Raw genomic sequence first — 27489 nt, forward strand, 5'->3', positions numbered from 1 at the left:
CATCCCATTCCTGACTTCCAGGGAAAAGGAGAATGCTGTTTTAACCAGTTTCCTTCTTAGGCTTGTGGCTCCTCCAAATTACAATTGAACTATATTCTGGTGAGAAATGGACTCTGTATGGTTGATTTTTACTCTTGAGAACGTTTACCAGACACTTGTTCTCATGTGACACTTAACTAGATGTCTGTTTCAATGGCTGTGGCAGGAAAGGTATTTCACAAAAGCCTTCCTTGGGCAGGCTGGGCACTGCTGGGGTTTCAAGACCACCCTTGTATTTTTCTCAAGAGAAAGTAAATGTCACCTCTTGAGTTACATTAGCATAAGCAGACCTGGGGAATTCAAGGAAGGTGGTCATCCTGACATCATGAAATGCACTTACAGGCTGATTCCCATACAATGTCTCACAGAATTTCCAATATCTACCAACACAAGGGCAGTAAATAGGAACACTATGATATTTGGTCCCCTTTGGGATTGAGACATCCTACTTCTCACTAATACTCTGGGGGTCCCCAGGACTTCATTAGTCAAGCTGAAAGAAAAATACAGGTGAATATACTGAAAGTAGTTAGTGATGTCAATTACACCGCAAGTGTTGACTGACACTATCAGTTGTGGAAAACACTTGTAGTGTAATTGACATCACTAAATAATTGACACTAAGAGGTTGAGGAGCCCTGAGGAGCCCGCCATTGCACACTTACTCATTTTCAGATGTCATGTGTAGTTATTATTATTATTACCCCAACATCGGAATTAAATTATTTTCCCAATCTTACAATTGAAGAAAGTGAAATTCAGTGAGGTTTGAAGTAATTTGCCCAGATGGATACCCACTGCCTAGAGAATCTTCAAATCCAGTGTCTTTACACTATTTCCTGAGAAGCCACCCCAAAAACATTGCCCCAAAACTCATAAAGAGCACTTTAGTACTCAAAAACTTTTGACTACTTGCAACCTCACTGCTACTTTCTAATATTTGTCCACTATAATTAAGACAAAGAGAAAAGCTCGTGTCCATGGTTTATCTGAAGTCTTGAGAGATCCAATAAAGGCAAAGGACTAGGTGAACAGAGAAAATCTGATAAAACAATAAAGATTCCATACCCCTTCTGAGAGAACATTCAAGCTGTCCTCAGACATACTCAGTGTTTTTCCTCAGCAGTTACCTGGTTTCCAGCTTACCAGCTAAGACCATCATTAAGAAGAGAAAGAAGGTGTGAAATGAGTAGGTACAAACTACATTAAGGTAAAGGCCTGGACAAATCAAAGCATTTCCTTCAACAGAATCAGATACCAAGGGCAATTGCTTTTGACAAATAATAGTTCACAGGTCTTCTTCGGATATTTTTGAAAAAAAAAAATTTATACTAGAGATCACAAAAATAAGACAGAACAATGTTATAAATCCTTTATTTAGTAGGCATTGTTTATTCCAGCTTGTAAAGTTCAGTAGTGCTTGATATAAGTTTTTAAGCCTATAAATGAACCTCTTAGCTTAATGCTCCAGGTACACCGGGATAAATGGGAAGTGAGCTTATTAAGTGAGGAAAAGACTAGGTAGGCTTTCCCTTTCAAACACCTATTTAGAAAGGAAGAATTTGATTATGTTCCAAAGACCAGTATGAAAGCACTATAAAATAATAAATATTCTATACCAACCAGTTTGTTTCAAGCTATTCATAAGATTTTATAATGTGTATAAACACATATGTGTATGTGTGCATGTGTATATACATGACACATTGTTTTTAAAAATGGGTGTGGATTTTGCAATTTTTACAAAACTACCATGATTAACACAGACATCCATTTTAGAGTGATCAAATCTCCCCCAAATGAAAGTTTCTCTCTGATGTCATACTCCACTTATCTTGACCACAGAATGAAAATGGTTTCAAATTGTTCTTAATTGTGAAATTAAAAAATAAAGAGAGAACACATCACCTCTTGCACCATCAGATCCAGGAGGATTATGGATCCTGGTACACCCAGGAGGATTAGAAGAGACCTCCAAGAATAGAGAGCCGAAATGCTTAGGGCTCTCCCATTGGGCCTTTAAACTAGGGTGATGTGGGGAGAAACCGTTCTCTTCTATACGTCACAATGGCAGGCTGAGGACCAGTTCAAGAACAGAAATGCCACTGTCATTGTTGGTGCATTTTCTCAAAAGGCTCAATTTCTCTACCCGCTAAAGCTTGGCAAAAAGCTAGCTGGCTAAATGATTAAGGGAAACGACAGACATTTTTAAATTCTGTAATAATTTTTAAAATTCGATTTAAATACTCTCACTCAAAAACCTAAGAGTTACTCAATTTGGGACATGCTGGTATATATTTGCTATTGAATTCCAACATACCCCTCGCCAAAAACACAACCTAAAGGAAAAAAGAAAGAAACCCGTACACATAGCTCTCTAAATCATAATGAAACTCAGTACTAAGGAGTACAGAGGGTACAATCCGTGGCACCTACAAGACAGCTAGACAGCCACCCCAGCCAGAAGATGGACCCTGATATACTGAAGGTGGTCAATATCAAGTTCTCATCAAAAAGGACAAAAGAGATGATTTCCATTGCTGCCACGTGTTATTCCACCAGGATGTACTGACAATACTTAAGCATAAAGCCCTGTTAACATAACCTGCCACTGCAGAAAATGTCATATTTGATATACACAATAAATCCCTTTTTGGGTGGTAAAAACAAACTAGCCCAAAAAGAAATCTAAATGGCCATAACCTGGAAAACAGATCATCTGAAAGAAAGTCAGCCATCAAAGGTATATCATGGCTTCTGTTAGGTAACGGGAAAAAAAGGATCATTACGAACTTAACCAGCTTCACCCCAACGGCTGCCTTCTTCCTCCCCCTATCAGTAGATTTCCATCTGGACGCCATTCGCCTTTTGGAATCCTTAACGAAACAATGAGGAAGGGGTCCAGAGGAAAACAGAAAGTGTTAGGATCCTGACAAGGTAACCATTTTCTTCTCTCTGGTTTTCGTAGGCCATCTTGTTCGAATAAACGCCAAGATGTCTTAATTTTCCCCAAGTGGTGTCACTGGAGGCAACGCCCACTGACAGTTTTGAGGCCACAGTCCCTTAATCAAATGACCAACAAAGATCTGTCAAACGTTTAATTGATGCAAATTAAGAAAGACCCTCACTGCGGTAAGATATGTTACGGGGAAAAAGAACAATGAGCAGTACTAGAAAGAAAAAATCGCAGTGTGCGGGTACAAAATATTTAATCCACAATTTGCCCTCATCATCGAGGTAAATCTTAATTTTGATCAACTGAAATCAGTAAGAAAGCAAAAGAGAGGCAGCCTGGAAAAGAAGAAACATACACACAGGCGGGAAAAACTGTCATTGGTGTCCAAGGGTTTCCCGCAATATTTAGGGCAAACGCCTTTGTTCGTCGGCTCGGGAGGGGAGTGGGTGGCTGGATGATGGAGATGGGATGGGGCTGCCGGGCCCTCCACACCCAGCTCTCGGGCGCATGCGCGAGGCCAAGACAAAGGAATAGGTAATTACAGTCCCGATTCATTCATTTTGCCTGCAGTACTGGGGGTCTGTTAGCCCGGGCTGTAATCCCTGGGGGAAGGGGGGAAGTCGGTCCACACCCCTATAGCAGAAGGCCATTTCGATGCTAGTGTTGGGTTTTAGCCCGCCCACAGTGCGAGTGGCGGCGGGGGAGACAGAGGTGTGTCAACCCTGTACAAGGTACTCAAAAATGCACACATGTGCGCTGTGCTAATTTCAACAGAGTGAAAATTACACGGGCAAAGGCTGTCCACCGAGTTCGTTTCAAGGCGGAAATGTCTCTGGGGAAGCAGATAAGGAGCCCGGCCAAGCGTTCGATGAATATTCATGAAAAGAATGCGGTTTGCAGCCGCGCATTGTGCGTGCGATCGGATCCAGGATTCCTCAATTTTTATTTTTCTGGAGTTGGAGGGGGGACGGGGACTGGGGGAGCAGAAACCGGGCGTCGGGTTTCAGCGTGAGCGCTTTGGGCAAAAGCTGTTCAACCCCAACCCCGCGCTCCCAGCCTGGCTGAGCTCCGCTAAGGCCGCGCGCTGTCACAAGCCCACACCCCCCCGAGCCCGGGCCGGGGCCAGGGCCGGGGCTCAGGGCGGAGGCGCCATGCGCATTCTTGGAACAGAAGGCTCGAAAAATCAAATCGCTCCAAGGCAGCCCACGGATTAGTAGGAAGGCAGCAATTCCGCCACCGATGAGGCTGGGGCTCCGATCTGCTCGGGAGGTGCTTCCGAGTGCATGTTGCCGTGTGAACCTCGTATTCCTTGGCAACCAGAACCAAGATCCTGGAGTCCCACAGGTCGGGAAAACCCGTTTGCCAAAGCAAAAACCGGCCCCTTCCTTCGGATCGAGCCAGATCCCTGTCTTCTTTCTCCCCGGACTCCCGCCCCACCCCACCCCCCACCCTCCATCTTTGGCGGCTGCGCCCCTCGCCCCGAGCGCTTTCTCCCGGGCTGGGAAGGGCTCCGGTGACAGAAGCGCTCCTTTCAGCCCACAGAACCGTCTCCCCGGGACTCCACGCGCTTAGGGCGTTTCGCATTCGGCAATTCCTCCCTCACCCGTAGCTTCTCTCCCCGACAGCCCCCTCCCCCCAGCTCCGCCTAACAGCCTCGCCTCCCCCCTCGCCCTCCCCACCCTGCGAGCGGCCTTAGCCGCCCACTTCGGGGCCCCCCATCACCCGGGATCCCCGAAGTGCACAGAGGGTCCACAGGCCCTCGCCGTCTACTTCATGCCCGCACCCCTGCTCCCCGCTTTGCTGAGGGAGAGCCGGGGGCTGCGGGGCGGGGCGCGGCGGGGGACGGAGGCCCCCGGGTCCGCACGGCACGGGGCCACAGGGCGCGCCTCCTTACCGGCTCTGGGTGCCTGTGCAGCCCCTGGGTGAGCGCGGTGCCGCCGAGGGGCCGGGGTCGCTGACCTCGTCCGGCTGGTGCCTGGCCTCTGGCGGAGGCTCTCTCCCGGCTCGACGGCGGAGCCCGGAGCTAGGAGCCAGTTGGAGCGCTGCCGCCGCCGTCGTCGCCGCTGCCGCTACTGCCGCCGCCGCCGCCGCTGCAGCCTCTGCATTTCTCGCGCTCGCTCCCCCTCCCCTTCCTGCCCAGCGCCCTCCCCCCCGCGCGTCTGCCCGCCCAGCCTCCCTCCTCCCGCGCTCCCCGCCCGCCGCTTTCCCCTCCCTCCAGCCCGGTGCCCCGCCCGCCTCCCCTCCACTCCCTCCAGCTCGGTGCTCCCCACCCCCTGCACTCCCTCTACTCCCTCCCTATCCATCCCTCCGGCGCAGACCCTCCCCTCTCCTCCAGCCCCAACACGCCCGCCTCCACTTCACTCCCCCCAGCTCTGGGCCCTCACCTCCCCTCCCCTCCAGCACAGTCACCCCCATTTCTCTCCCCTCCTCCATCCTGGTCCCTCCCTTCCCCCCACCTCTCCCCCCTCCCTCCAACCCAGTGCCCCGCCAATGTTTCCTAACTGCCCTCTATTCAGATCCCCCTCCGCCTCCCCTCTCCTCCCCTCCATTCCGGTGCCCCCCTTCCCCCTTCCCCCGCCGCGCCTGGGCTGTCCGTGGGCTCCTCTCTCTCTCTCTGTCTCTCCCCCCACCCCCGCTTCTCATTTATTCGGAACGGTTGGAGAAGTGCTTGGGCTCTCGCTCAGACTTAGGGAGCTGCCTCGAGGTGATGCCTGACGCCCAGGGCACCAGCTACGCTTCTCAGACCCCAGTCCAGCCAGCTCCCGACGATGGCTGCGATTCCGCTACCACCGCGGGCAGCGAGGTTGGGGTGAGCCCCAGCTGCGCGTCTGGGCGGCGCAGTTGCAAACGAATTGCGCACCTCGGGCGGCTCCGCACCTGCATCTACACCCGCAGGCGCACACGCGGGGCTGAGCCCCGAAGGCTGCAGCTTCAGGGAGGCGCGGCCGCAGAGGTCCAGGTGGCAGAGCTAGCCACGTCGCCCCTCGGAGGATGCTCTCGGGACTTGGGAGAAGAAGGAGGGAAGAGAAGAGGGGAAAGGGGCCGTCGATGTTTCTGATGTCCGTGTTTTCGTGGAGGCCACCAATACTGAGAAGACCGGGTTGCCCGAGGTAGCCCGCACGCCGCTGCCCGCGAGCACTGGAGTCCAAGCTGTGGCCAACAGCGACGTGGCCGGGTGCCCTGGGCGGGGGGGGGGCGGACACTTGGCATACCACCGGGACACAGAATAGCCACCGGAGTTGGGAGATGCGTTCACTTTGCTTACCTATTGGCAAGAGGGACATGCAAAAATAATGTAAAGTGACATCGTTGACAACGGTAGCTCTTTGATTAGACAAAAGCCAATTTTACCTTCCCGCAAAAGCCATTTGACGCCTTTGGAACTTTTATTTGCGGCATTTTGGCGCCCTCTGGCTGTGTTTTGATGGCTTTCATGCTCGCCTGGGTCCCAGCAAAGAAAACATCGATTGAGTTGCAGGTTGTCCTCAGGATGGTCCTGCCCTTGTGACCTGGGCGCGAATTCAGGGAAAGGGTCGCCCTGGAGAACAGGAGCGACAATCTGTAACCATACTTAGAGAGGCAGACGTCAAAGGCAAGTGCAGCTATATTCAGCTGGGTAAAGGTAAGTGCATTTTCACTTAACAGGAAAATTAACTTCTCAGAATTTTAACTTACATATTTAAATTAAGCAAAGTGTACTCAACAGCACTAGCGATTTTGCAGCGGTTACGTTTGACCACTCTGCTGTACACATTTACTGGTGGGAAGCAGCACCAAATTAGATTAATGCATGCAAGCTGGAAATGTTCACATTTAAACCAAAGGTAAGAAAAACATGAAAACTGTTTGTTTGTTCTTTTTTCTCTTTCCGCCATTTAAAGTGAAATTTAAAAGTTAGTGTGGTTAAAAAACCAGGGATGCAAATTATAAATGAGGTTGCCTCCAAAACTTTGTATTCTTTTGAACATTTATTTCCCTCACGCCACTACACCATCTATAAAGCTAAACGCCGGATGCAGGTTTTCACAACCTCCTTTTGAGGCCAGATAATTCTTTGTTTAGGAGGTTGTCCTACTCACTGTAGAATGATTGGCGTTCATTGCTGTCATCCACCAGCAGCCAGTACCACCCTCCACACACACCACCAGTACTAGCACCAGTTGTGACAACCAAAAATGTCTCCAGATATTGCCAAATGTCTCCTGGGAGGCAAAAATCACTCCAGGTTGAAAACCACTGAACTATATTCTCAGCCTTTATGAGCAAGTCTCTAGGTTTTTACCCTATTGAGTTAGATGAATATTTGCAATGTTATGCTCAAGGCATTTCCTGAGTTTGTTAGAGGAGCTGCGAACTTGTTCATTTAGCATTCGGGGTTTTTATTCTTGTGATCTTCCAGGTGTGTAAATCATCTTTAAATTGGCAAAAGATTTTCTCGTTGTGTTTGCAGTATAAGCCTGTGGAGGTTACCTTCCTTCTCTATTCTCTTTCTCCAATTTTTCCAAAAAAGAAAAGAAAGACAACATAAAGATTAATGTTTAGTACCTTCAGCGCTTCCAGCTAAATTTTCATGATGGAGAAAACAAGCCTTTCAAAGGTGTGATTGGAATACAGATCACAGGTTACCATAGAAACCAGAGGCAAAAGCTTACACCAATGAGAAGTGTCGGTCTCCTTCATTTTGTCTTCCATCAGATTTAGTTGTTCTCTTTAAAGGTTTTTTTTTTTTAAGGGTGGTGAGAATTCATCTTTATGAGATAATGATGGAATGGACTGATAGTGCTATTCATCTTAAGAATAGAATCTTTTACGGAATTTGTAGGTTTGCACCAAATGATTGCCAAGACATTACATCTCAATGCAACTATATTACTATATAAAATTCAATTTGGTGATGTTTGTAGTCTCATTTTTAGTTGGTTGTTCATCCAACATCATATATTTTTAATGTGTATGCTCTTTAAAACAATTTTTTGAACACACACTTGGGGAATCAATGAATAAACCTTTAAAGTTCTGAATGTTAGAACACGGTTAACATTAACTATTGTGGATGTGTCTGTTTAGATTATAGACTAATGAACTTGGAAACAAATGTTAAGGGCGTAATTAACGGTGAATTTAATTAGCTTTCCCCGTTACGATCATGAGAAAAAGACTGCTTTACTCTCCAAATGGAATGAATATATTTTCAACAAACAAAACTGGATTTCATCAGTTATAAACCAAATTCCATTGTCATTTTTAATTGCCTGCATAACTTGCTCCAGGAAAGCATACCCTACATTATGAAAATCTTTATCCAAAAGATGAATTATTCTATGATTGCTGTTTTTTTCTAAAAGATTTGTCATTGCTTGCAGTATGATGGACTCATTGTCACTTAAATTACTAGTCAGTTTACAAAAATTTCCATGTGTGTTCAGCTTTTCCAATTGTATCTGTTGTGTCAACGAAGGCACCTACAATAGATTATTACACAGACCTCATCGAGCCTCAAAACCTCATTCTTAACCTTCCTTTTCCCCACCTCCCACATCATCCACCAAGGCCTAGCATCTTTCTCAGTTCCCCATCCCTTCCTCTTAAATACTAAAAAGATGATTAAAATCTCAAGTAAAAGATGTAGAGCAAGAATGAGTCAGAAGCCTGGTGACCTTAGTGTCACCTGAGTGTGACTCTAGCCACTTTTGCTTGACATCCTTCTGGATATCTTCTGTTCAAAGCCACTGCTTTTGATCCAAACCCTCAGAAACCCATTTAGAGAATTGGAAACTAAATTAGCTCTACTGGTAAGTTTTCAGTGGAAGACCAACTTACTACAATTTGTTTATAAAATCTCACCTGCAAATTTCACGCAAAAGGCCAGACGGTATTATTACAGATGAAAGTGTACAGCTTTTTTTCCCCTTAAATATATTTATAATTTTTTAACCAAAGAAAATATTGAAATCTATTCATCTTTCTTCCTTCCTGCCCCCAGCCCTACCCGGTTATTACAACCTCACCTTTCACACAGCAAAGTGAAGGACTGCCTTTGTTTAAATCCACCCCAATCAGGGGCTATTTTGCTATCCAGAGGACAACTGGAATATCTGGAGGTATTTTTGGCTGTCACCATGGTAGGCTAAAGGGTGAGGAGGAAAAGGTGCTATGGCTCCAGTGGGTAGAAACCAGGGCTGCTGCTAAACACCCCGCAATGTACACAGCACAACCCCACAACCGTCATCTGGGCCTCAGCAATGGCAAGGCTGAGAAACCCAGGTTTCAATGAGCATACAGTTGCTGCCTCGTTGGAAGATGCTTCATCTTTTTTTTTCTAAGAGCACATGCTGCCAAGGGAAGCTGCCTCTTGCTGTGGTTTATGGTATCTTCAGCAGGGCAGCAGGCTTGGAGGCACAAAATTTAATGGAGAATTCCCTTTTAACAAGGGCCTGCAATGCACAGTGCACGCTGAGCACCACCGTTCTCCACGGTAACACAAAATGAGGCAATAATTTCAAGAGGAATGTCAAAGATTCAAAACAGGGATTTAGAATTCCATTTCCTGTTACCCACACCTAGTAACTGGAAGAAAATGACTTAACCTTGATTCCCTATTTAATTTCCTCTTCATGTACTGTAAAAGGATAGCTGGGAAACCTGAGCAAACATTTGTTTACTACGAAGCACCGGACTTGAAATGGAAGGGACAGCCTGGCCTGGGAGTTACGTTAGGAACATTTGCCCAAGATAGAGGCAGATAAAAACAATCCTGTCTACCCGAACAGCTCATTCCCAACCCCCTTCTCCCTTTCACACGCTCTAATTCCTCCACCTGTCCTTTGAGTCCCAAAATGCATTTTCAGTCACCAGCATTCTTTTTCTTTCTTTTTTATGATGGAGTCTCGCTCTGTTGCCCAGGCTGGAGTGCAATGGTGTGATCTCGGCTCACTGCAACCTCTGCCTCCCAGTTTCAAGCTATTCTCTTGCCTCAGCCTCCCAAATAGCTGGGACTACAGGCACACACCACTACACCCAGCTAATTCTTTTTGTATTTTTAGTAGAGGTGGAGTTTCACCATGTTAGCCAAGATGTTCTCGATCTCCTGACCTTGTGATCTGCCCACCTCAGCCTCCCAGAGTGCTGGGATTATAGGCATGAGCCACTGCGCCCCGCCCAACGTTTTCTAGTAAGAAAATATATGAAATTGTCAGAGGCATGTAAACCATTGCGATTCCATCTTGAATAGGGGCTGGGTAAAGTAAGGCTGAGAGCTACTGGGCTGCATTCCCAGGAGGTTAAGTCTTCTAAGTCACAGGATGAGATACGGGTCTCCAAGACCTTGCTGATAAAACAAAACCAAGATGGCAACAAAAGTGACCTCTGATTGTCCTCATTGTTCCCACCAGTGCCATGACAGTTAACAAATGCCATGGCAACATCAGGAAGTCACCCTATATGGTCTAACAAGGGGAGGAACACTCAGTTTCCGGAATTGCCCACCGTTTCCCCCAAAAACTCACGAGAATAATCCACCTCTTGTTTAGAATATGATCAAAAAGTAACTATAAGTATCCTTAGCCAAGTGGCCCATGCCACTGCTCTGCCAATGGAGTAGTCATCTTTATTCCTTTACTTTTTTTTTTTTTTTTTTTTTTTTTTGAGAGGGAGTCTCACTCTTTCACCCAAGCTGGAGTGCAGTGGTGTGATCTCAACTCATTGCAACCTTCACCTCCAGGGTTCAAGCAATTCTCCTGCCTCAGCTTGCCGAGTAGCTGGGATTACAGGCACACACCACCATGCCTGGCTAATTTTTGTATTTTGAGTAGAGACAGGATTTCACCATGCTAACTCTGCTCTTTCGATAAACTCTCTAAGACTCCCAAACAGATGCCATAACTCTTGCTTTTCAAGCCTAGCAATCTCCTACTCAGATAAGTACAACTCAGGGTCAGAAAGAATGATTTCTTCCCACAGGAAGAAAGTAAGATGATAAGAAATAAGAGAGCCAGGTTTGAACAAACAAGCAAAACCCAGCCCCTGTGTCAATAGTTTTCAGGGAAACAGAATGGCATGTATGAAAATGAGGTAAATGGGCCAGGCGCGGTTGCTCAAGCCTGTAATCCCAGCACTGTGGGAGGCCGAGGCGGGTGGATAACCTGAGGTCAGGAGTTTGAGACCAACCTGACTGACATGGAGAAACCCCACCTCTACAAAAAAATACAAAAATTAGCTAGGCGTGGTGCCATGAGCCTATAATCCCAGCTATTTGGGAGGCTAAGGCAGGAGAATCGCTTGAACCTGAGAGGTGGAGGTTGGGGTGAGCCAAGATCACACCATTCATTGCACCCCAGCCTGAGCAACAAGAGCGAAACTCAATCTCAAAAACAAAAAAGGGGGTAAATAAACATACGATGTACCAGGGTACTTGACAAGACAAGGAAATCATGGTCACTGTCGTGAAGCCTCAGTGTACCTCGAAAAACTTGGACAGAAAAAGAAAAGCACTTTCATGGTAATTAAGAGGTTAATGTTATCAAAATCAAACACTAGGGAAGTTGTCAGAAACAGCTTCTTAGATGCCTCTAGCAAGTTGCTGAACAGTTTGTAGAGACCGTCTCATTGATGTTATGAATAAATCCCTGGGAAACACCCCAGACTGCTAAGACTGGATGTCGCTGGGAACTGGTGTCATTTCAGAGGTGGGGCGGAGGATAGCTCAGCTTTCCTTCCATGTTATGAAATTCCATGTTGAACGAATGTTTTTGCAATGACCATTTGTCCCTTTGATAATCTGAACATATAATGTTAGGAGTGGCGCGGGATTCCTGTTCAGGGCTAAGAAATCACTCACTGAAGCCTGCCTTTTTATCAGCTCTCCCTGGGCTGCTTTTTCTTTTTTTTTTTTTAGCAAGAGGGTTTTTCATTTGTTTTGTTTTGAAATGGAGTCTTGCTCTGTGTCACCCAGGCTGGAGTGCAGTGGCACTATCTCAGTTCACTGAAACCTCCGCCTCCCTGGTTCAAGCACTTCTCCTGCCTCAGCCTCCCGAATAGCTAGGATTACAGGTGCCTGCCACCATGCTGGCTAATTTTTGTGTTTTAGAAGAGACGGGGTTTCACCATGTTGGCCAGGCTGGTCTCAAACTCCTGACTCAGGTGGTCTGCCTGCCTCCACTTTCCAAATTTCTGGGATTACAGGTGTGGGCAACCAAGCCCAGCCCCCTGGACTGGTTTTTGTTTTTTGGTTTTTGGGTTTTTTTTGAGGTGGAATTTCACTCTTGTGGACCCGGCTAGAATACAATGACACCATCCCAGCTCACCGCAACCTCCTCGTCCCAGGTTCAAGTGATTCTCCTGCCTCAGCTTCCCAAGTAGCTAGGATTACAGGCATGTGCCACCATGCCAGGCTAATTTGAATTTATAGTAGAGACAGGGTTTCACCATGTTGGTCAGGCTGGTCTCAGGTGATCCGCCTGCCTCAGCCTCACAAAGTGCTGGGATACAGGCATGAGCCCCCGCGCCCAGCCTCTTTTTAACACCATACATCTGCTTCCTACATCTTTCTGCTTCTTCATCTCACAATGAATGACTCCACACGAGTGAAGAATGGGGCCAAAACCCTTGCACTTCTTTTTTGACTTTGTGGCATTATTTCCACTCATTTTGACCTCAGAGCAAATAGAAAGATATTCCACGCCTGGTGCAGGTCTCCAGTCCACTTCTAGTGCAAAGGAACCGCTCTCTAGCATTGTTGATTGTAAGGTTATTGATCAAATGAGTAGCGCTTACAGGAACAGAACGTTTTAGCCTATCGGTAGCGCCTACCTTCTCCATTCATATATTAACCTACTTTCTGTATTGATGAGCCCACAGCACGCACCCAAAGTTCTGTTTTCCACACAACATAATTTTTTGTGTTTTTCTCAGTGTCCCTGAATGCTCCTCTATGACACAGCATTGCTGCTGAATCAGGGCTATGCTGATTTGTATGACTTTTGTCCTCCAATAAAATTAAACAAATTCAGTGCAACCAAGAGCTTCAACACCAAGGCACCCTAAAACCTTTTTTTGGGGGGGCAGTAGAGATAGGGTCTCACTTTATTGTGCAAGATGGTCTCAAACTCCTGCCTCAAGCAATCCCCCTGCCTCCGCCTCCCAAGGTGCTGAGATTGCAGGCATGAGCCACCACGCCTGACCATTACAACTTTTTATAGGTACAAATGGTTTTAAGGTGCATATATTTGATTGCTGATAAGATTGGACTCTGTTTTTCCAGTGTGGTACACTGTTTGGGTTTGGTCTACTTTAATAGTATTAGTCTCCTATGAAAGGGTTAATGCCAGTTTTATAAATAAAAGTCCTCTAACTGACCATCTTTTTTTTTTTTTTTTTTTTTTTTTTTTTCAGACAGAGTCTCACTCTGTCAACAGGCTGGAGTGCAGTGGCACTGTCTCGACTCACTGCAACCTCCACCTTCCTGGTTCAAGCAATTCTCCTGCCTCAGCCTCCCAAGTAGCTGGGACTATAGGCACACGCCACCACGCCCAGCTAATTTTTGTGTTTTTAGTAGAGACAGGGTTTCACCATGTTGGCCAGATGGTCTCGATCTCTTGACCTCGTACTCCATCCACCTTGGCCTCCCAAAGTGCTGCGTTGACAGGTGTGAGCCACTGTGCCTGGCCACTGTCCATCTTTTTGACAGTCGTGTTTTAAATGCGAAAATTGATCTGGTTCTTACACAAGTTCTCTTTCACACGTGTTGAACTCCACTGGAACATGACTAGGGAGATGGTACATCTTAGTGGCTAAGTGGACAAGCTTGGTGAGTAGGTAGTAATGGGTTAAAATCCTAACATTTTAATGGAAGTTAAAATCCTCCATTTTCTAGCTTGTGAGTTTGAGCACATTTCTTCATCTCTCTAACCTAATCTTTTCATCTGGAAATCAGGAATATTACCAGCTTTCTTGTGCTAGTCTAAGAATTATATAAGAAAATATACGTAAAGCCCTTAGCCAAGTCACATAACACACTCAGAAAATATGCTGTGAAGATGATTTTATAGCGCCACCAATAGGACCATTAAGGGGAGGATAAAACTAGAACTAAGTATTGAATACAGGGTCGGGCACGGTGGTGCACACCTGTAATGCCAGCACTTTGCGGGGCTGAGGTGGGAGGATCACCTGAGGTCAGGAGTTCGAGACCAGCCTGGCTAACATGGCAAAATCTCGTCTCTACTGAAAATACAAAAATCAGTCAGGTGTGGTGGCTGGCGCTTGTAATCCCAGCTACTCAGGAGGCTGAGACGGGAGAATCGCCTGAACCTGGGAGGCAGAGGTTGCAGTGAGCCAAGATCATGCCACTGCACTCCAGCCTGGGCAACAGAGCGAGATTCTGCCTCAAAAAAAGAAAGAACTAAGTACTGAATCTGAAAGGATGGAAGGAAGGCCCAGAGAGTTATCGCGGAAAACCTGAAGTATGTTGCTATGTTTGCACAAGGAATTTAGCTGCTTCCTGGCAGTCAAGAAAAAAATATTAAAACATGGACTATTTAACTCCTATTATCCAATAAAAGAAAATATTTCCAATGTGTCAGGAAGGGCAAATCTTATCAGTCAACTTTGAGAGGGCTGTATTGATATATCCCTTTTTGTAAGGGTTACTGAATTTCTTTTCTTTTCTTTTTGAGACCAAGTTTTGCTATGTTGCCCACACTGAAGTGCAGTGGCGCTAACTCAGCTCACCTCAACCTCTGCCTCCCAGGTTGAAGTGATTCTCCTGCCTCAGCCTCCACAGTAGCTGGGATTATAGGCATCCACTACTATGCCCAGCTAATTTTTTGTATTTTTAGTAGAGATGGAGTTTCACCATGTTGGTCAGGCTGGTCCTGACCTCAGGTGATCCACCTGCCTCAACCTCACAAAATGCTGGGATTAGAGATGTTCACCACAGCGCCCAGCCTGAATTTCTTAAAGTCGATTTTTTGTGAATATTTTTACTAGCAATCAAGAAATGTTCGCATCAGGCCTTATATGATATGGATGTGGTTTGGCTTTGTTTCCCCATCCAAATCTCGAATTGTTATCCCCAGGTGTTGAGGGAGAGACCCAGTGGGAGGTGACTGGGTCACAGGGTGGCTTCCTCCATGCTCTTGTGATGGTGAGTGAGTTCTCATGAGGTCTGATGGTTTTGTAAGTGTTTGGTAGTTCCTCTCTTGCTAATTTTTTTGTATTTTTAGTAGAGCCAGCACTACCTGAGGTCAGGAGTTCACCAGCCCGACCAACATGGAGAAACCCTAGCTCTACTAAAAATACAAAAAAATTAGCTGGGCATGGTGGTAAGCACCTGTAATGCCAGCTACTCAGGAGGCTGAGGCAAGAGAATTGCTTGAATCTGGGAGGCGACGGTTGCAGTGAGCCGAGATCTCGCCAACGAGACCAGCCTGGGTGACAAGAGCAAAACTCCCTCTCAAAAATAAAAAAATCTGTTTGAGAGCCTGCAAATTGCTGGGGGAAGCCCCAGAGGCAGGAAGCATAGAGAAAGGAAGAAGCAACCTGGGCCAGGAGGACTTTTGAGGGCAGTTGTTTCCCAGCAACCCCCTGGACCCACCCAGAAGCACCCTAAGTGGCTCCTGGGGAACACTGGGAGGAGACCCGAACTGGAAGATCAGGGACCTGACGTCTGCACAGAGCTCTTTCTGGGATGGGGATGCTGGACCGCCCAGCTGAGGGTGGGGAAGTGGAATGAGCCTACAGGACACACGTAACTACTGGTATGAAGAATGCCACCCACTGCATAAACCTGTGTTTGTCGCTATATTTCTTCTTTTTTTTTTTTTTTTGGAGACAGAGTCTCATTCTGTGGCCCAGGCTGGAGTGCAGAGGTGCGGTCTCAGCTCACTACAATCTCCGCCTCCTGGGTTCCAGCTACCCTCCTGCCTCAGCCTTTGGAGCAGCTGGAATAACAGGTGCCCGCCACCACACCTGGCTAATTTTTTTGTATTTTTAGTAGAGACAGGGTTTTGCTCAATTGGCCAGGCTGGTCTCGAACTCCTGACCTCAGGTGATCTACCCACCTCAGCCTCCCAAAGTACTGGAACTACAGGCATGAGCCACGAGGCCATGTTGTTATATTTCTTAATGTTGTTATTAACTGATAATCTCAAAGTTACTTTTTTTTGGACACTCCAGCCAGGCTGGAGTGCAGTTGCTCGAGCTTGGCTCACTACAACTTCCACCTCCCAGGTTCAAGCAATTCTCATGCCTCGGTATTCCAAGTAACTGGGATTATTTTTAGTAGAGACAAGGTTTCACCATGTAGGCCAGGCTGGTCTTGAACTCCTCCTCAGGTGATCCACTCACTTCAGCTTCCCAAAGTGCTGGGATTACAGGTGTAAGCCACCACGCCCGGCCCTGACATACTTTCAGATTTTTTTTTTTAGAGACAGAGTCTCACTCTCTCTTCCAGGCTGGAGTATAGTGGTGAGATCTCAGCTCACTGCAACCTCTACCTCCCGGGTTCAAGCAATTCTCCTGCCTCAGCCTACCGAATATCTGGGATTACAGGCACCTGCCAATCACACCTGGCTAATTTTTTGTATTTTAGTAGAGACAGCATTTCACCATGTTCCCCAGGCTGGTCTCAAACTCCTGAGCTCAGGCAATCCACCCACCTCGGCCTTCCAAAGTGCTAGGATTACCGGCGTGAGCCACTGTGCCGGCCGACATATTTTTTTAAGATCAGTTGAAAACTAAGTTTAAGCACAGAGGCTATGTCTTCAAAATATATAGAGTCTGATAGAGATGTTGATAATCTAGAGCAGAAGTCAGCAGCATTTTTCATGAAGGGTCAAATAGTGAATATATTTGGCTTGGAAAGCTGTGAGATTTCTGATGACACTACCCACTGTGCCGCTGTACCAGGAAAGCAGCCACAGACAATGTGTCAACAAGTGGACATGGCTGTGCTCCAATAAAACTTTATTTACATAGCACGTAGCAGGTCACTCTGGACACAAGGGCAGCAGTTTGCCCATTCCTGATCTATATCATTAATAATTTCTTCCTGCTAAAATCACTCGTCAGCTATAATACTGTGAGTTTGAAGGTTCCTTTCAAAGAATTCAAATTGCTTTAATATGTGTTATCTTCCCTACCTGAGGAAATTATTTGGAAGCAACAAATAAATGGAGAAAAAAGAGTTCTCTAGTTTTTTAACATGTCATTTTAGAGAATTTCATGTGAATATTTCTACATTCTCGAGTCATCACTTTTTCTTTTCACTAAGGTTAACTCTGTATATTCTTTCATGTATTTAAATATATTTCTTTTTTTTCCATCCACTTAATACATTTATGACATAAGGTGATGACAACTTGAATTTAATCCCGATTTCCATTAGAAGAGGCTTATACTTCTTAGATTTATTTTATTTAATCTCATGAATTTCACAATATCCTAGTAATTGAAATATAGCTTGAAATATCTGCCAGTGTAGTCTGGAATTATCTCCTTGTAGAGAAGCAAAATGGGGGAAAGAAAGCAAGTAATGTCAGCCAACTAAATGACATGGGGATAAAAGGAAATAAAATAGGAGGCAGAACAAATGCAGGACGTTTTTCTGAATGAAACATTTTAAAATATTCTACAATAGAATACTTTTGCCTCATGATATAGGATAGCAGATGACTCCTGGCGATATGAATAAATGTAGATCTACTTTCAGTTATCTTAGATTCATTCCTGAAGACTGCAGTTTAATCATTTTAAGTCTGGGTTTTATTTTTATTATATCATTACATGTTGAGAACCCTTCAAAAGTTTGTCGAGTTCAAATCAAAAATTCAGCTGAGGCTGGGCACAGTGGCTCTCACTTGTAATCCCAGCACTTTGGGAGGCCAAGACGGTGGATCACCTGAAGTCAGGAGTTTGAGACTAGCCTGGCCAACATGGTGAAACCCTGTCTGTACTAAAAATACAAAAATTAGACGGGAGTGATAGTGTATGCCTGTAGTCCCAGCTACTCTGGAGGCTGAGGCAGGAGAATCTCTGGAACCCAGGGGCAGAAGTTGCAATGAACAGAGATCTCACCACTGCACTCCAGCCTGGGTGACAGAGGGAGACTCTATCTCAAAATAAAATAAAATTGAAACAGCAATGTTTTGAAAACTTTTAAAATCACTCTTTAAAATTTAGAACGGAAGGAAACCATGTCCAAAAATACACAGCCAAGTCCCCTCCCACATCTGGGGTAGATACTGATAATCAATCAATCAAAGCATTCTTTCTGTGTCCCAGATTCTACTGCCAATTAATCTGATCTCACCCCAAAGCTGATATGTCATTGTCATCTCCACTGTGGTCCAATTTCCTCCTATAATAAATTGGGCATCTAAGACACGTTAAGGTTAAGAATCTTCCCAGTGCCGAATGTGATGCGCCAGTCAGTTCAGTGCTTTTCTGTGCTTCTGTTTTTGAAATACCAGATTATCCCTACACCAGGATGGGATGGGTGGCCAGTATTGCAACATGAGTTTTAAACATTTACAAACTAAACCTAATTTGGGAGCACCTACTAAATGCTGGAAACTATTCCTGAGTGCTGGGAATTCAGCAAGAAACAGGGCAGATGCAATGCTTGCCCGCACAGGGGTAAAAAGAACAAGATCACTGCAGATGGTGCTTCCTCTCAGGAGGGGCCTCTTTCTAATGAACTAAGGGAAGGTGTGTGGGAGGATGAGCGCTGAATGTTGAGAGCCAGCCCTGGATCCTGAGGATAGGGTGGTAGTGGACACAGGGCTCCGCTAGTTAAGCCACAAAGGCTTGCTGGAAAGAGGCAAGGGCAGCAATCTGCTGTGTTCAGTGCCGAGGGAAAGAGTGAGGTGAGGACAGAGGGATGCTTTGGGGATGAGGGTGGTGCGTGGCCCCGGCTGGACCGGTTCCAGGGGAGTGATGATAACAGAGGGAGAGAGTGAGGTGAGGACAGAGGGACGCTTTGGGGATGAGGGTGGTGCGTGGCCCCGGCTGGACCGGTTCCAGGGGAGTGATGATAACAGAGGGAGAGAGTGAGGTGAGGACAAAGGGACGCTTTGGGGATGAGGGTGGTGTGTGGCCCCGGCTGGACCAGTTCCTGGGGAGTGATGATAACAGAGGGAGAGAGTGAGGTGAGGACAGAGGGACGCTTTGGGGATGAGGGTGGTGTGTGGCCCCGGCTGGACCGGTTCCAGGGGAGTGATGATAACAGAGGGAGAGAGTGAGGTGAGGACAGAGGATGCTTTGGGGATGAGGGTGGTGTGTGGCCCCGGCTGGACAGGTTCCAGGGGAGTGATGATAACAGAGGGAGAGAGTGAGGTGAGGACAGAGGGACGCTTTGGGGATGAGGGTGGTGTGTGGCCCCGGCTGGACCGGTTCCAGGGGAGTGATGATAACAGACGCCATGGGCTAAGGTGAGTGGAGGGGAGTGGAGACTGTGAACACAGATGAAACTTTCCAGAAGTTTTATTGATTGTGACAGGAAACAGAGAAATGCAGCATTAGCTAGAAAGAATTTGGGACTGTCTGGATGCAGTGGCTCGTGCCTATAATCCCAGCACTTTGGGAGGCCAAGGCAGGCCTATCACCTGAGGTCAGGAGTTCTAGACCAGCCTGGCCAACATGGTCAAACCCCATCTCTAATAAAAGTATAAAGATTAGCTGGGTTTGGAGGTGGGTGCCTGTAATCCCAGCCACTCAGGAAGTTGAGGCAGAAGAATAGTTTGAACCCAGGAGGCAGAGGTTGCAGTGAGCCGAGATCACGCCACCGTACTCCAGCCTGGGTGACAAGAGTGATTCCGTCTCAAAAAAAGAAAGAGATAATTTTGGATTTCAGAAAAGGTTTTGTAATAAAGGCTGTGAGAGCAGGTGTATGTGCTGAGGATGTGAAGGGCCAGGGAGCTAGGAAGAGGGGCCAGATACAGTGCAAAATCCTTGAGACCTTGAAAAGGCAAGGGGTGTTTGGGTCCAGGGAATAGAAACAGGGAAGGAATGGGCTTTGTAGGAACAGGGGTGTTTTGCCCACCTACAGGAGAAAGAATGACAGTGAAGAAGGGCTGACGGGTAGGTAGGCTATTAGTTAACAGGTTGATGAAGGTGGGCTACGTTTCCAAATATTAACTTAGATGCACATGTTCTTATGCTCTGAGACATAAACTCCAGGATAGTGTGGATCCTTGTCCATTTCATTCACTGTTGGACGCTGAGAACCTAGCACAGGGCTTGCTGACTGTAACATTAGGCACTCAATAAATATGTGTAGTGGGAAGCAAAGGCGCTGCAGAGCCCTGGCTTTGCCAGTCTGGTTTTCCAAATAACCACAAGGTGGCAGGCTTGTTCAAAAAAACACAGTGTGGCCCGCTTGGCTAACTTCTACCGCGTAGTAAGTAATGAGCCCAGAGAGGTGATGACTTTTAAGTGAACATTTTACACACTGGAAAGCAGAGTCTAGCATTAGAACATTCATGTACTTGTTTGTCTTATGTCAGACAAGGCTTTTTGCGACCATGAGAAAGGAGATAAAATGTAGATTAGCCAGGGACTCAAAAGCTTAATTAAGATCTGGTGATGCGAATTACTTCCTTTTTTTTTTTCTCGATTAAACTAGATCCAGCACTTTTATTTATAGAGTTCTCAAATAAAAAGTTACGGATAATTATATGTCAGGATTACTAGGAATACCAAATAATACTTTACAGCTGTAAGTTTCTTCTCTGGCGCAATTAGCATAGATCCAGGCCTGCTGTATTTAACACGATTCACTTTCTTTTGGCAAGAGCTTCTTTCATGATGTGTGGTTACTGAATCTGGGTGTAGATAGATTTTTTTTAATGGAGTCTCACTCTATAGCCTTGGCCAGAGTTCGATGGCACAATCTTGGCTCATTGCAACCTCCACCTCGTGGGTTCAAGTGATTCCCCTTCCTCAGCCTCCAGAGTTGCTGGGATTAGCAGGCATGTGTTATCAGGCCCGGCTAATTTTTGTATTTTTAGTAGAGATGGGTTTTCACCGTGTTGCCCAGGCTGTTCTCAGACTCCTGACCTCTGGCGATCCGCACATCTCAGCTCCCCAAAGTGCTGCGATTACAAGCATGAGGCACCGCACCGCACCTGGCCAGACTTTGGTAGATGCCGATGATGAGCTATACGTTTTATATAAAGATGATGTTGGCATTTCTCCTTTAATTTTTTTCAGGCAAACGTTCATTTCATCAGCTCTACACCTGCTATGCTTGCTGTCAGAAGTCCATTTGACACAGATAACATGTTGCATTCACTTTGTGTGATATACTGCCCTGCTTTGACTTTTGCCCACAGGAAAAACTCTAATCGATTTGTCAAAACCAGCAGACACACATGCTTTCCCAATGGGAAGAGTGGTCTACATCAAGCACTGCAGGTACATGAGCCATAGGGGTCACATGGGTGTGCCCAGTGAACTCCTGTCAGAAGGATATCAGTCATCGTCTTCATTTGCCACAGTAAAAATGAAAGCTTCCAGAGGGTTCCCACAGATTGTATCTGCTCTCATATCTAAGGTACTATTTCCTGGACCCAAACACCCCTTGCCTTTTCAAGGCAGTCCTTTTCCAGAGGAGAAGCTGGCGTCACATCAGATAGTACTATTTTCCTGTCAGACGCACAACATCCCGAGAGACATGTCTCGATTGGGTTAAATCTAACACTCTTCCTACTGTCAGATCCCTAGGCACTGACCATATAGGGTTTGTTCTTTTTTCTTTCTTCCTTTTGAGACTCTGTCGCCCAGGCTGGAGTACAGTGGCACAATCTAGGCTCACTGTAACCTTCATCTCCCAGGCTCAAGCAATTCTTCTGCCTCAGCCTCACAGGAGCCTGCACCATGCCCTGCTAATTTTGTATTTTTAGTAGACATGGGTTTCTCCATGTTGGTCAGGCTGTTCTCCAACTCCCAGCCTCAGGTGATCCGCCAGCCTTGGCCTCTCAAAGTGCTGGGATTGCAGGCGTCAGCCACTGCGCCCAGCCAGAATTAGTTCTTTTCTTTTCTTTTTTTTTTTTTTTTTGAGACGGTTTCACTCTTTGCCCAGGCTGGAGTGCAGTGGCACAATCTAGGCTCCTGAGTTCAAGTGATTCTCCTGCCTCAGCCTCCAGAGTAGCTGGTATTACAGGTATGTACCACCACACCAGGCTAATTTTGTATTTTTAGTAGAGACAGGGTTTCACCATGTCGGCTAGGCTGGCCTTGAACTCCTGACCTCAGGTGATCCATCCACCTCAGCCTCCCAAAGTGCTGGGATTATAGGCGTGAGCCACCATACCCAGCTAGGATTAGTTCTTTGTTCATCCCAAATATGTACTTGCTGTCCACGTGTGGCAAAACAGCTTCTTTCCAGTGACGATCAATCCCAGTGTCCACTGCCTTCCCTAATACTGTATGCAAAAGCTCTTCCCCTTCTCCATAGCCCAGTCCCTCCATTTCCTACTGCTTCATGGTCCCATCGTCACCAAGAGCAAAAAAAAGAAGACTCACAAAAGTGACACATTTTCAATGAACTAGGTTCCAAATTCTAACCTCTCCATCACATATCCCAGAAAGGACAGGAGCCAGGCTCCTTGGATGCTTTGCCAAGCAATTGACCCTGTCTCGGTGGCCATCCAGGAAAGCAAGGAATGGTTTAGCAAGTACTCGTTCCAGTTTGACAGCATTTACATCTCTTACACATTCTCGGGGGACGGCAAAAGGGTGTAGGGTAGGATCGTGGTTTCTGGGAATTCTCTGTAAGTCCAGCTTGGTTTCACGGGCATAATTATCTGGGTTCCAGCTCAGCATCTTCACCTTCCTCTTGGTCGTCCTTCCTTTCAAATTCCACCAGCTTTTCATTCTGTGTTCCTATTTTCTCTTAGAAACGATTTCCCCTTAAAATAACAATACTTACTGGCTCTCAGCTATTTCTGACATACAAATTTCAGAGTCACATGAGAAATGTAAAATGCTAGAGAATCCCCCTCAGGATCTTCTCTGAGACCACCTAAAGTGTCTGGACTCTTGATTTTAGAATGTGAATTTCATTTGTGTAAATAAGTTTCCATTGGCTCTTTTTTTTTCTTTCTTTTTTTTTTTTTTTTTTTTTTGAGACAGGTTCTTGCTGTCACCCAGACTGGAGTGCAATGGCGTGATCTCGGCTCACTGCAACCTCTGCCTCCCAGGTTCAAGCAACTCTCCTGCCTCAGCCTCCTGAGTACCTAGGACTACAGGCACGTATCACCACACCCAGCTAATTTTTCTATTTTTAGTAGAGATAGGGTTTCCTTATGTTGGCCAGGCTGGTCTCCAACTCCTGACCTCAGGTGATCCACCCACCTTGGCCTCCCAAAGTGCTGGGATGACAGGCGTGAGCCACTGCACCAGCCTTAGATCGGGACTTTTGAAAAGAAATCTCTGGGTATTATCCCTCGTTGAGAATACCTTAACAGCTGATTTTTCCCCTAACTAAACCCTGGGATGTTGAAAATTCAGGTGAAAATTAATTTTTGTCCTTTCTTAAAAAGTGGCATGTAGGCTGGGGGCAGTGACTCATGCCTGTAATCTCAGCACTTTGGGAGGCTGAGGCAGGTGGATCACCTAGGTCAGGAGTTCAAGACTAACCTGGCCAATATGGAGAAACCCCATCTCTACTTAAAATACAAAATCAGCTGAGTGTGGTGGTGGGCACCTGTAATCCCAGCTACTGGGGAGGCTGAGGCAGGAGAATCGCTTGAATCTAGGCGGCGGAGGTTGCAGTGAGCCGAGATTACGCCACTGCACTGCAGCCTGGGTGAAAGAATAAGACTCTGTTTCCAAAACAAGTGACATATAGGGTTTGATTCTGATGCTTCTGTGTGATTATGTCCCCAACATGGCATTTTTGTTCTGTTCTGCTTTGCTTGCATTTTAATCAGATAAAATCTATAGTCTTTTAGGTGTCCAAATCAATTGCTTCTTTTATAGAGTTTGAGAATTGGACGTCATCCTTACCCTGGCTTCACTGTCTTCATCAATAAAGTGGTGAGAATAACAGTATCTTTCTGTGGGGGGTTGTATCACCCAAAATATTTGCCGCCCCTCCCTGGTGGAAGAGTGTGCTTCCCCACCCACTGATATCACACGTTAGCCATGGGATTTGAGATGCCCTTCCATGCAGTGGGATAAAACCTCCCTGGCCCATTGAAGTTAGGAGGGACCCGTGAGTTGCTTCGGCCATTGAATTGTGGGGAGATGTGATGTGTTTCATGTCTGCACAAAAGTTCAAGAGCTAGCTCCTGGTTTGCCATCTCTCCTTTCGTTTTGCCTCGAGACTACCAATCTCCACACAAGTGCTGCCTTCCTTCAGTGACACAGCCCCACGACGAACACAGCACGTGGCCAAGAAGTAAACGTGAATTGCTCTGAGCTTCTGAGATCTGGGGACTATTTTTTACTGAGCCATTACTTAGTCTAAGTTAACTGATACAGCCTATGGTGGCTGTGAGAATAAGTGGGCTAATATGTGTAAAATACCTAGCCCCGTGTGTGGTATATCTTAAGCAACGAATACATATTAAGTTATTAATATCTTTGATCACCATTCATTCAATTTATCCACCATATTCAGGATAAAAGCACATGTAGGCACTATCTAATTTCCTTTACAAGGTGTTGGCATCATTCAGAGGTTTAAAATGAGATTTAGAGTCCAATAGAGTCTATAATATCCTCTCCATGGAAAGCAGTGAAAAGCACAGAGGATGAAGTGCCATTCATGGGATGCATGCGCTCCTGAATATTTATAGGGCACTCAGCGCTCATTTCCCTGGCTCTGCAACTCTGCCTTTGTGGCCTCTTGTATTTCGGAAGGTACACATTTCTTCGACTGCTCAATACAACCAATAAGAATAAATTACTCAACCTAAGACACTCTTTTTTTTTTTTTTTTTTTTGAGACGGAGTTTTGCTCTTGTTACCCAGGCTGGAGTGCAATGGCGCGATCTCGGCTCACTGCAACCTCCGCCTCCTGGGTTCAGGCAATTCTCCTGCCTCAGCCTCCTGAGTAGCTGGGATTACAGGCACGTGCCACCATGCCCAGCTAATTTTTTGTATTTAGTAGAGACGGGGTTTCACCATGTTGACCAGGATGGTCTTGATCTCTTGACCTTGTGATCCACCTGCCTCGGCCTCCCAAAGTGCTGGGATTACAGGCGTGAGCCACCGCGCCCGGCCTACTTTTATTTTTTTTATTCAATTCTATTGAATAATTTTTATTTTCCACTTACGATAGTGAGTTCTTGGCATCTAGGAAAGGAAAATGGCACTCCCCTAACTGTGCTAGGGCAGGCTAACAGAGCCAGGCCTATTGGGTGCCAAATTAGAATTATTTTGAAATCCCCTTGACATAGCTGAATGTCAAGAATGCAGATGCATTCTAAGGTCCCAGGGAATGCAAATGGACTTTCAAATCTATGTCACTTCATGCTCTTTGAATGTTTGCATGTTAACAAAACTACCCTGAGTGGTGTGGAGTCTGAGCTGCAGTTCCCATCCATTCTTTCCACCCAGATCACGCAACACAGACTCCACCCATTTAGATACCTCACAGTGATATTCCTTCATGTGAGCCTTTTAGTGAAGAAGAAAACAGTTTACACTGTAATTATTTCACTGGAGGATTTGAAAGCCCGTCACCTACAGAAGCCCTCCAAGGTCCAGGTGTTGGAGGCAAGGGATATCAACAAGTTGCAGGGGCTCCCTCCCGGTTGTTCAGTAGAGGCAAGCACCTCCAACGCCCTGACTCCCACCCTTGTCTGGAAACATGGCTGGAGAAACTGACTGCAAGAGGTCAATCTAATTGTTGGTTACTGATAAGCATGGAGGAGGGAGACTGAGGGGCAGACCTGGGAATGGGGGAAATGCTCATTCCATTTCCCACAGTCTGATCCCAGAAGTCTGTAACCAGGAAAATACCCATCAGTAAGAGACTGGAGGCTTCTCTGGAGACCTAATGAAGAGGCCAGCTGGCTCTCTAGCCAAAATGTGTTTTGCACCTACTGGGAAACCCATTTTTTCACAAGCTCTGCCCAAACTTGCAAATTGCTTTTATGTATTTTAGTCTTAATTATAAAAGGACAGCCAAGGATTACCAGGTATTTAAGAAAACTTGCAGCTGGGCACAGCTGCTCGTGCTTGTAATCCTAGCACTTTGGGAGGCTAAGGCAGGTGGATCACCTGAGGTCAGGAGTTCGAAACCAGCCTAGCCTACGCAGCACAACCCTATCTCTACTAAAAATACACACACACATAAAATTAGACAGGCATAGTGGCAGGTGCCTGTAATCCCAGCTATTCGGGATGCTGAGACAGGAGAATCGCTTGAATCTAGGAGGTGGAGCAGTGAGCCAAGATCACACCATTGCATTGCAGCCTAGGCAACAACAGCAAAACTCTGCCTCAAAAAAAGAAAGAAAACTTGCAACATGAACTAGAGAAGTCAGTAGAAGATAAATTTCAGTAGAGGATTAGATTATAACATGAAAGAAATGCTAGAAAGGGAAACAGAAATATCAAATAGAAAATAGGAGTGAAAAGAAGACAAACATTCAAAACAGGAGGTTCAACGTTCTGAAATTCCAGCAAAATAACAAAAGAGACTATCAAAGATATTGTAGAAAATTTTTCCCAGAACCGAGGATCACAAGTCTCTGAATTAAAAAGGCACACCCTGTGTCAAGCACAATGAATGAATAAAAAGAGCATAAGAAAGCACACCATCTTGAAATCTCAGGACCCTAGAGATAAAGAGAAGATGCAGAAGACTTCCTGAGAGGAAACAATTGGAATCATGAATCGGAATGGCCATACTAGATGTAAAAAGATAAAGACTTTCAAAATTCTAAAGGCAAATTGCTGTCAATCTAGAATTTCTTTTTTTTTTTTTTTTTTTGAAACAGGGTCTTGCTCTGCCACTCAGCCTGGAATGCAGTGGAATGATCATGGCTCACTGCAGCCTCAACTCTCAGGCTTAGGTGATCCTCCTCCCTCAGCCTCCTGAGTAGCTGGGACCATAGCACATCATGCCCAGATAAGTTTTTGTATTTTTTGTAGAGATGGGGTTTTGCTATGTTGCCCATGCTGGTCTCAAACTCCTGTGCTTAAAAGATCTGCCTACCTCAGTCTCCCGAAGTGCTGGGATTACAGGGATGAGACATCATACCCAGCCAGTCTAGTATTTTATACCCAACCAATCTATCCATCCAAAGAAAGTATAGAGTAGACATATTCAGACTTTCAAAGCCTGTCAGAATGAGGGTCAAAGCCAAGGAGAAGAAAGACATAGAATCCAAAAAGCAGGGTGTCCAACACAAGGGAGCATCAGAGGGAAGTCCCAGCATAACAGCAACACAGCCAATCCAGACAACAGCTGGTACAGGTCAGAATAATTAAACCAGAAGATTATATGATACATTTGAGAATTTGGAAACCAATACTGATAA

The 27489-nt window shown here is 45.9% G+C and overlaps 2 protein-coding genes and 1 pseudogene across 2 annotated transcripts in view; 1 reads left to right on the top strand and 2 right to left on the bottom strand.

The window, feature by feature from the left end:
* BASP1 (brain abundant membrane attached signal protein 1) overlaps positions 1-5069 on the bottom strand; it is a 63198-nt gene extending 58129 nt beyond the window's left edge. The window contains exon 1 of the mRNA XM_017969976.4: positions 4890-5069. The gene's annotated coding sequence lies outside the window, so the exon portion shown is untranslated. The remainder of the gene's footprint in view (positions 1-4889) is intronic.
* The window catches only part of LOC118151635 (uncharacterized), a 108951-nt gene continuing 85344 nt past the window's right edge, over positions 3883-27489 (top strand). Inside the window, exons 1-2 of the mRNA XM_078365993.1 lie at positions 3883-4168; positions 4801-6617. Coding sequence (XP_078222119.1) covers positions 3883-4168; positions 4801-6053 — 1539 coding nt within the window. The 3' untranslated portion in view covers positions 6054-6617. The remainder of the gene's footprint in view (positions 4169-4800; positions 6618-27489) is intronic.
* Positions 6326-22867, bottom strand: LOC144581660 (DDB1- and CUL4-associated factor 13 pseudogene; annotated as a pseudogene).

Source organism: Callithrix jacchus, chromosome 2, assembly GCF_049354715.1.
Source record: "Callithrix jacchus isolate 240 chromosome 2, calJac240_pri, whole genome shotgun sequence".
Taxonomy (NCBI): Eukaryota; Metazoa; Chordata; class Mammalia; order Primates; family Cebidae; genus Callithrix; species Callithrix jacchus.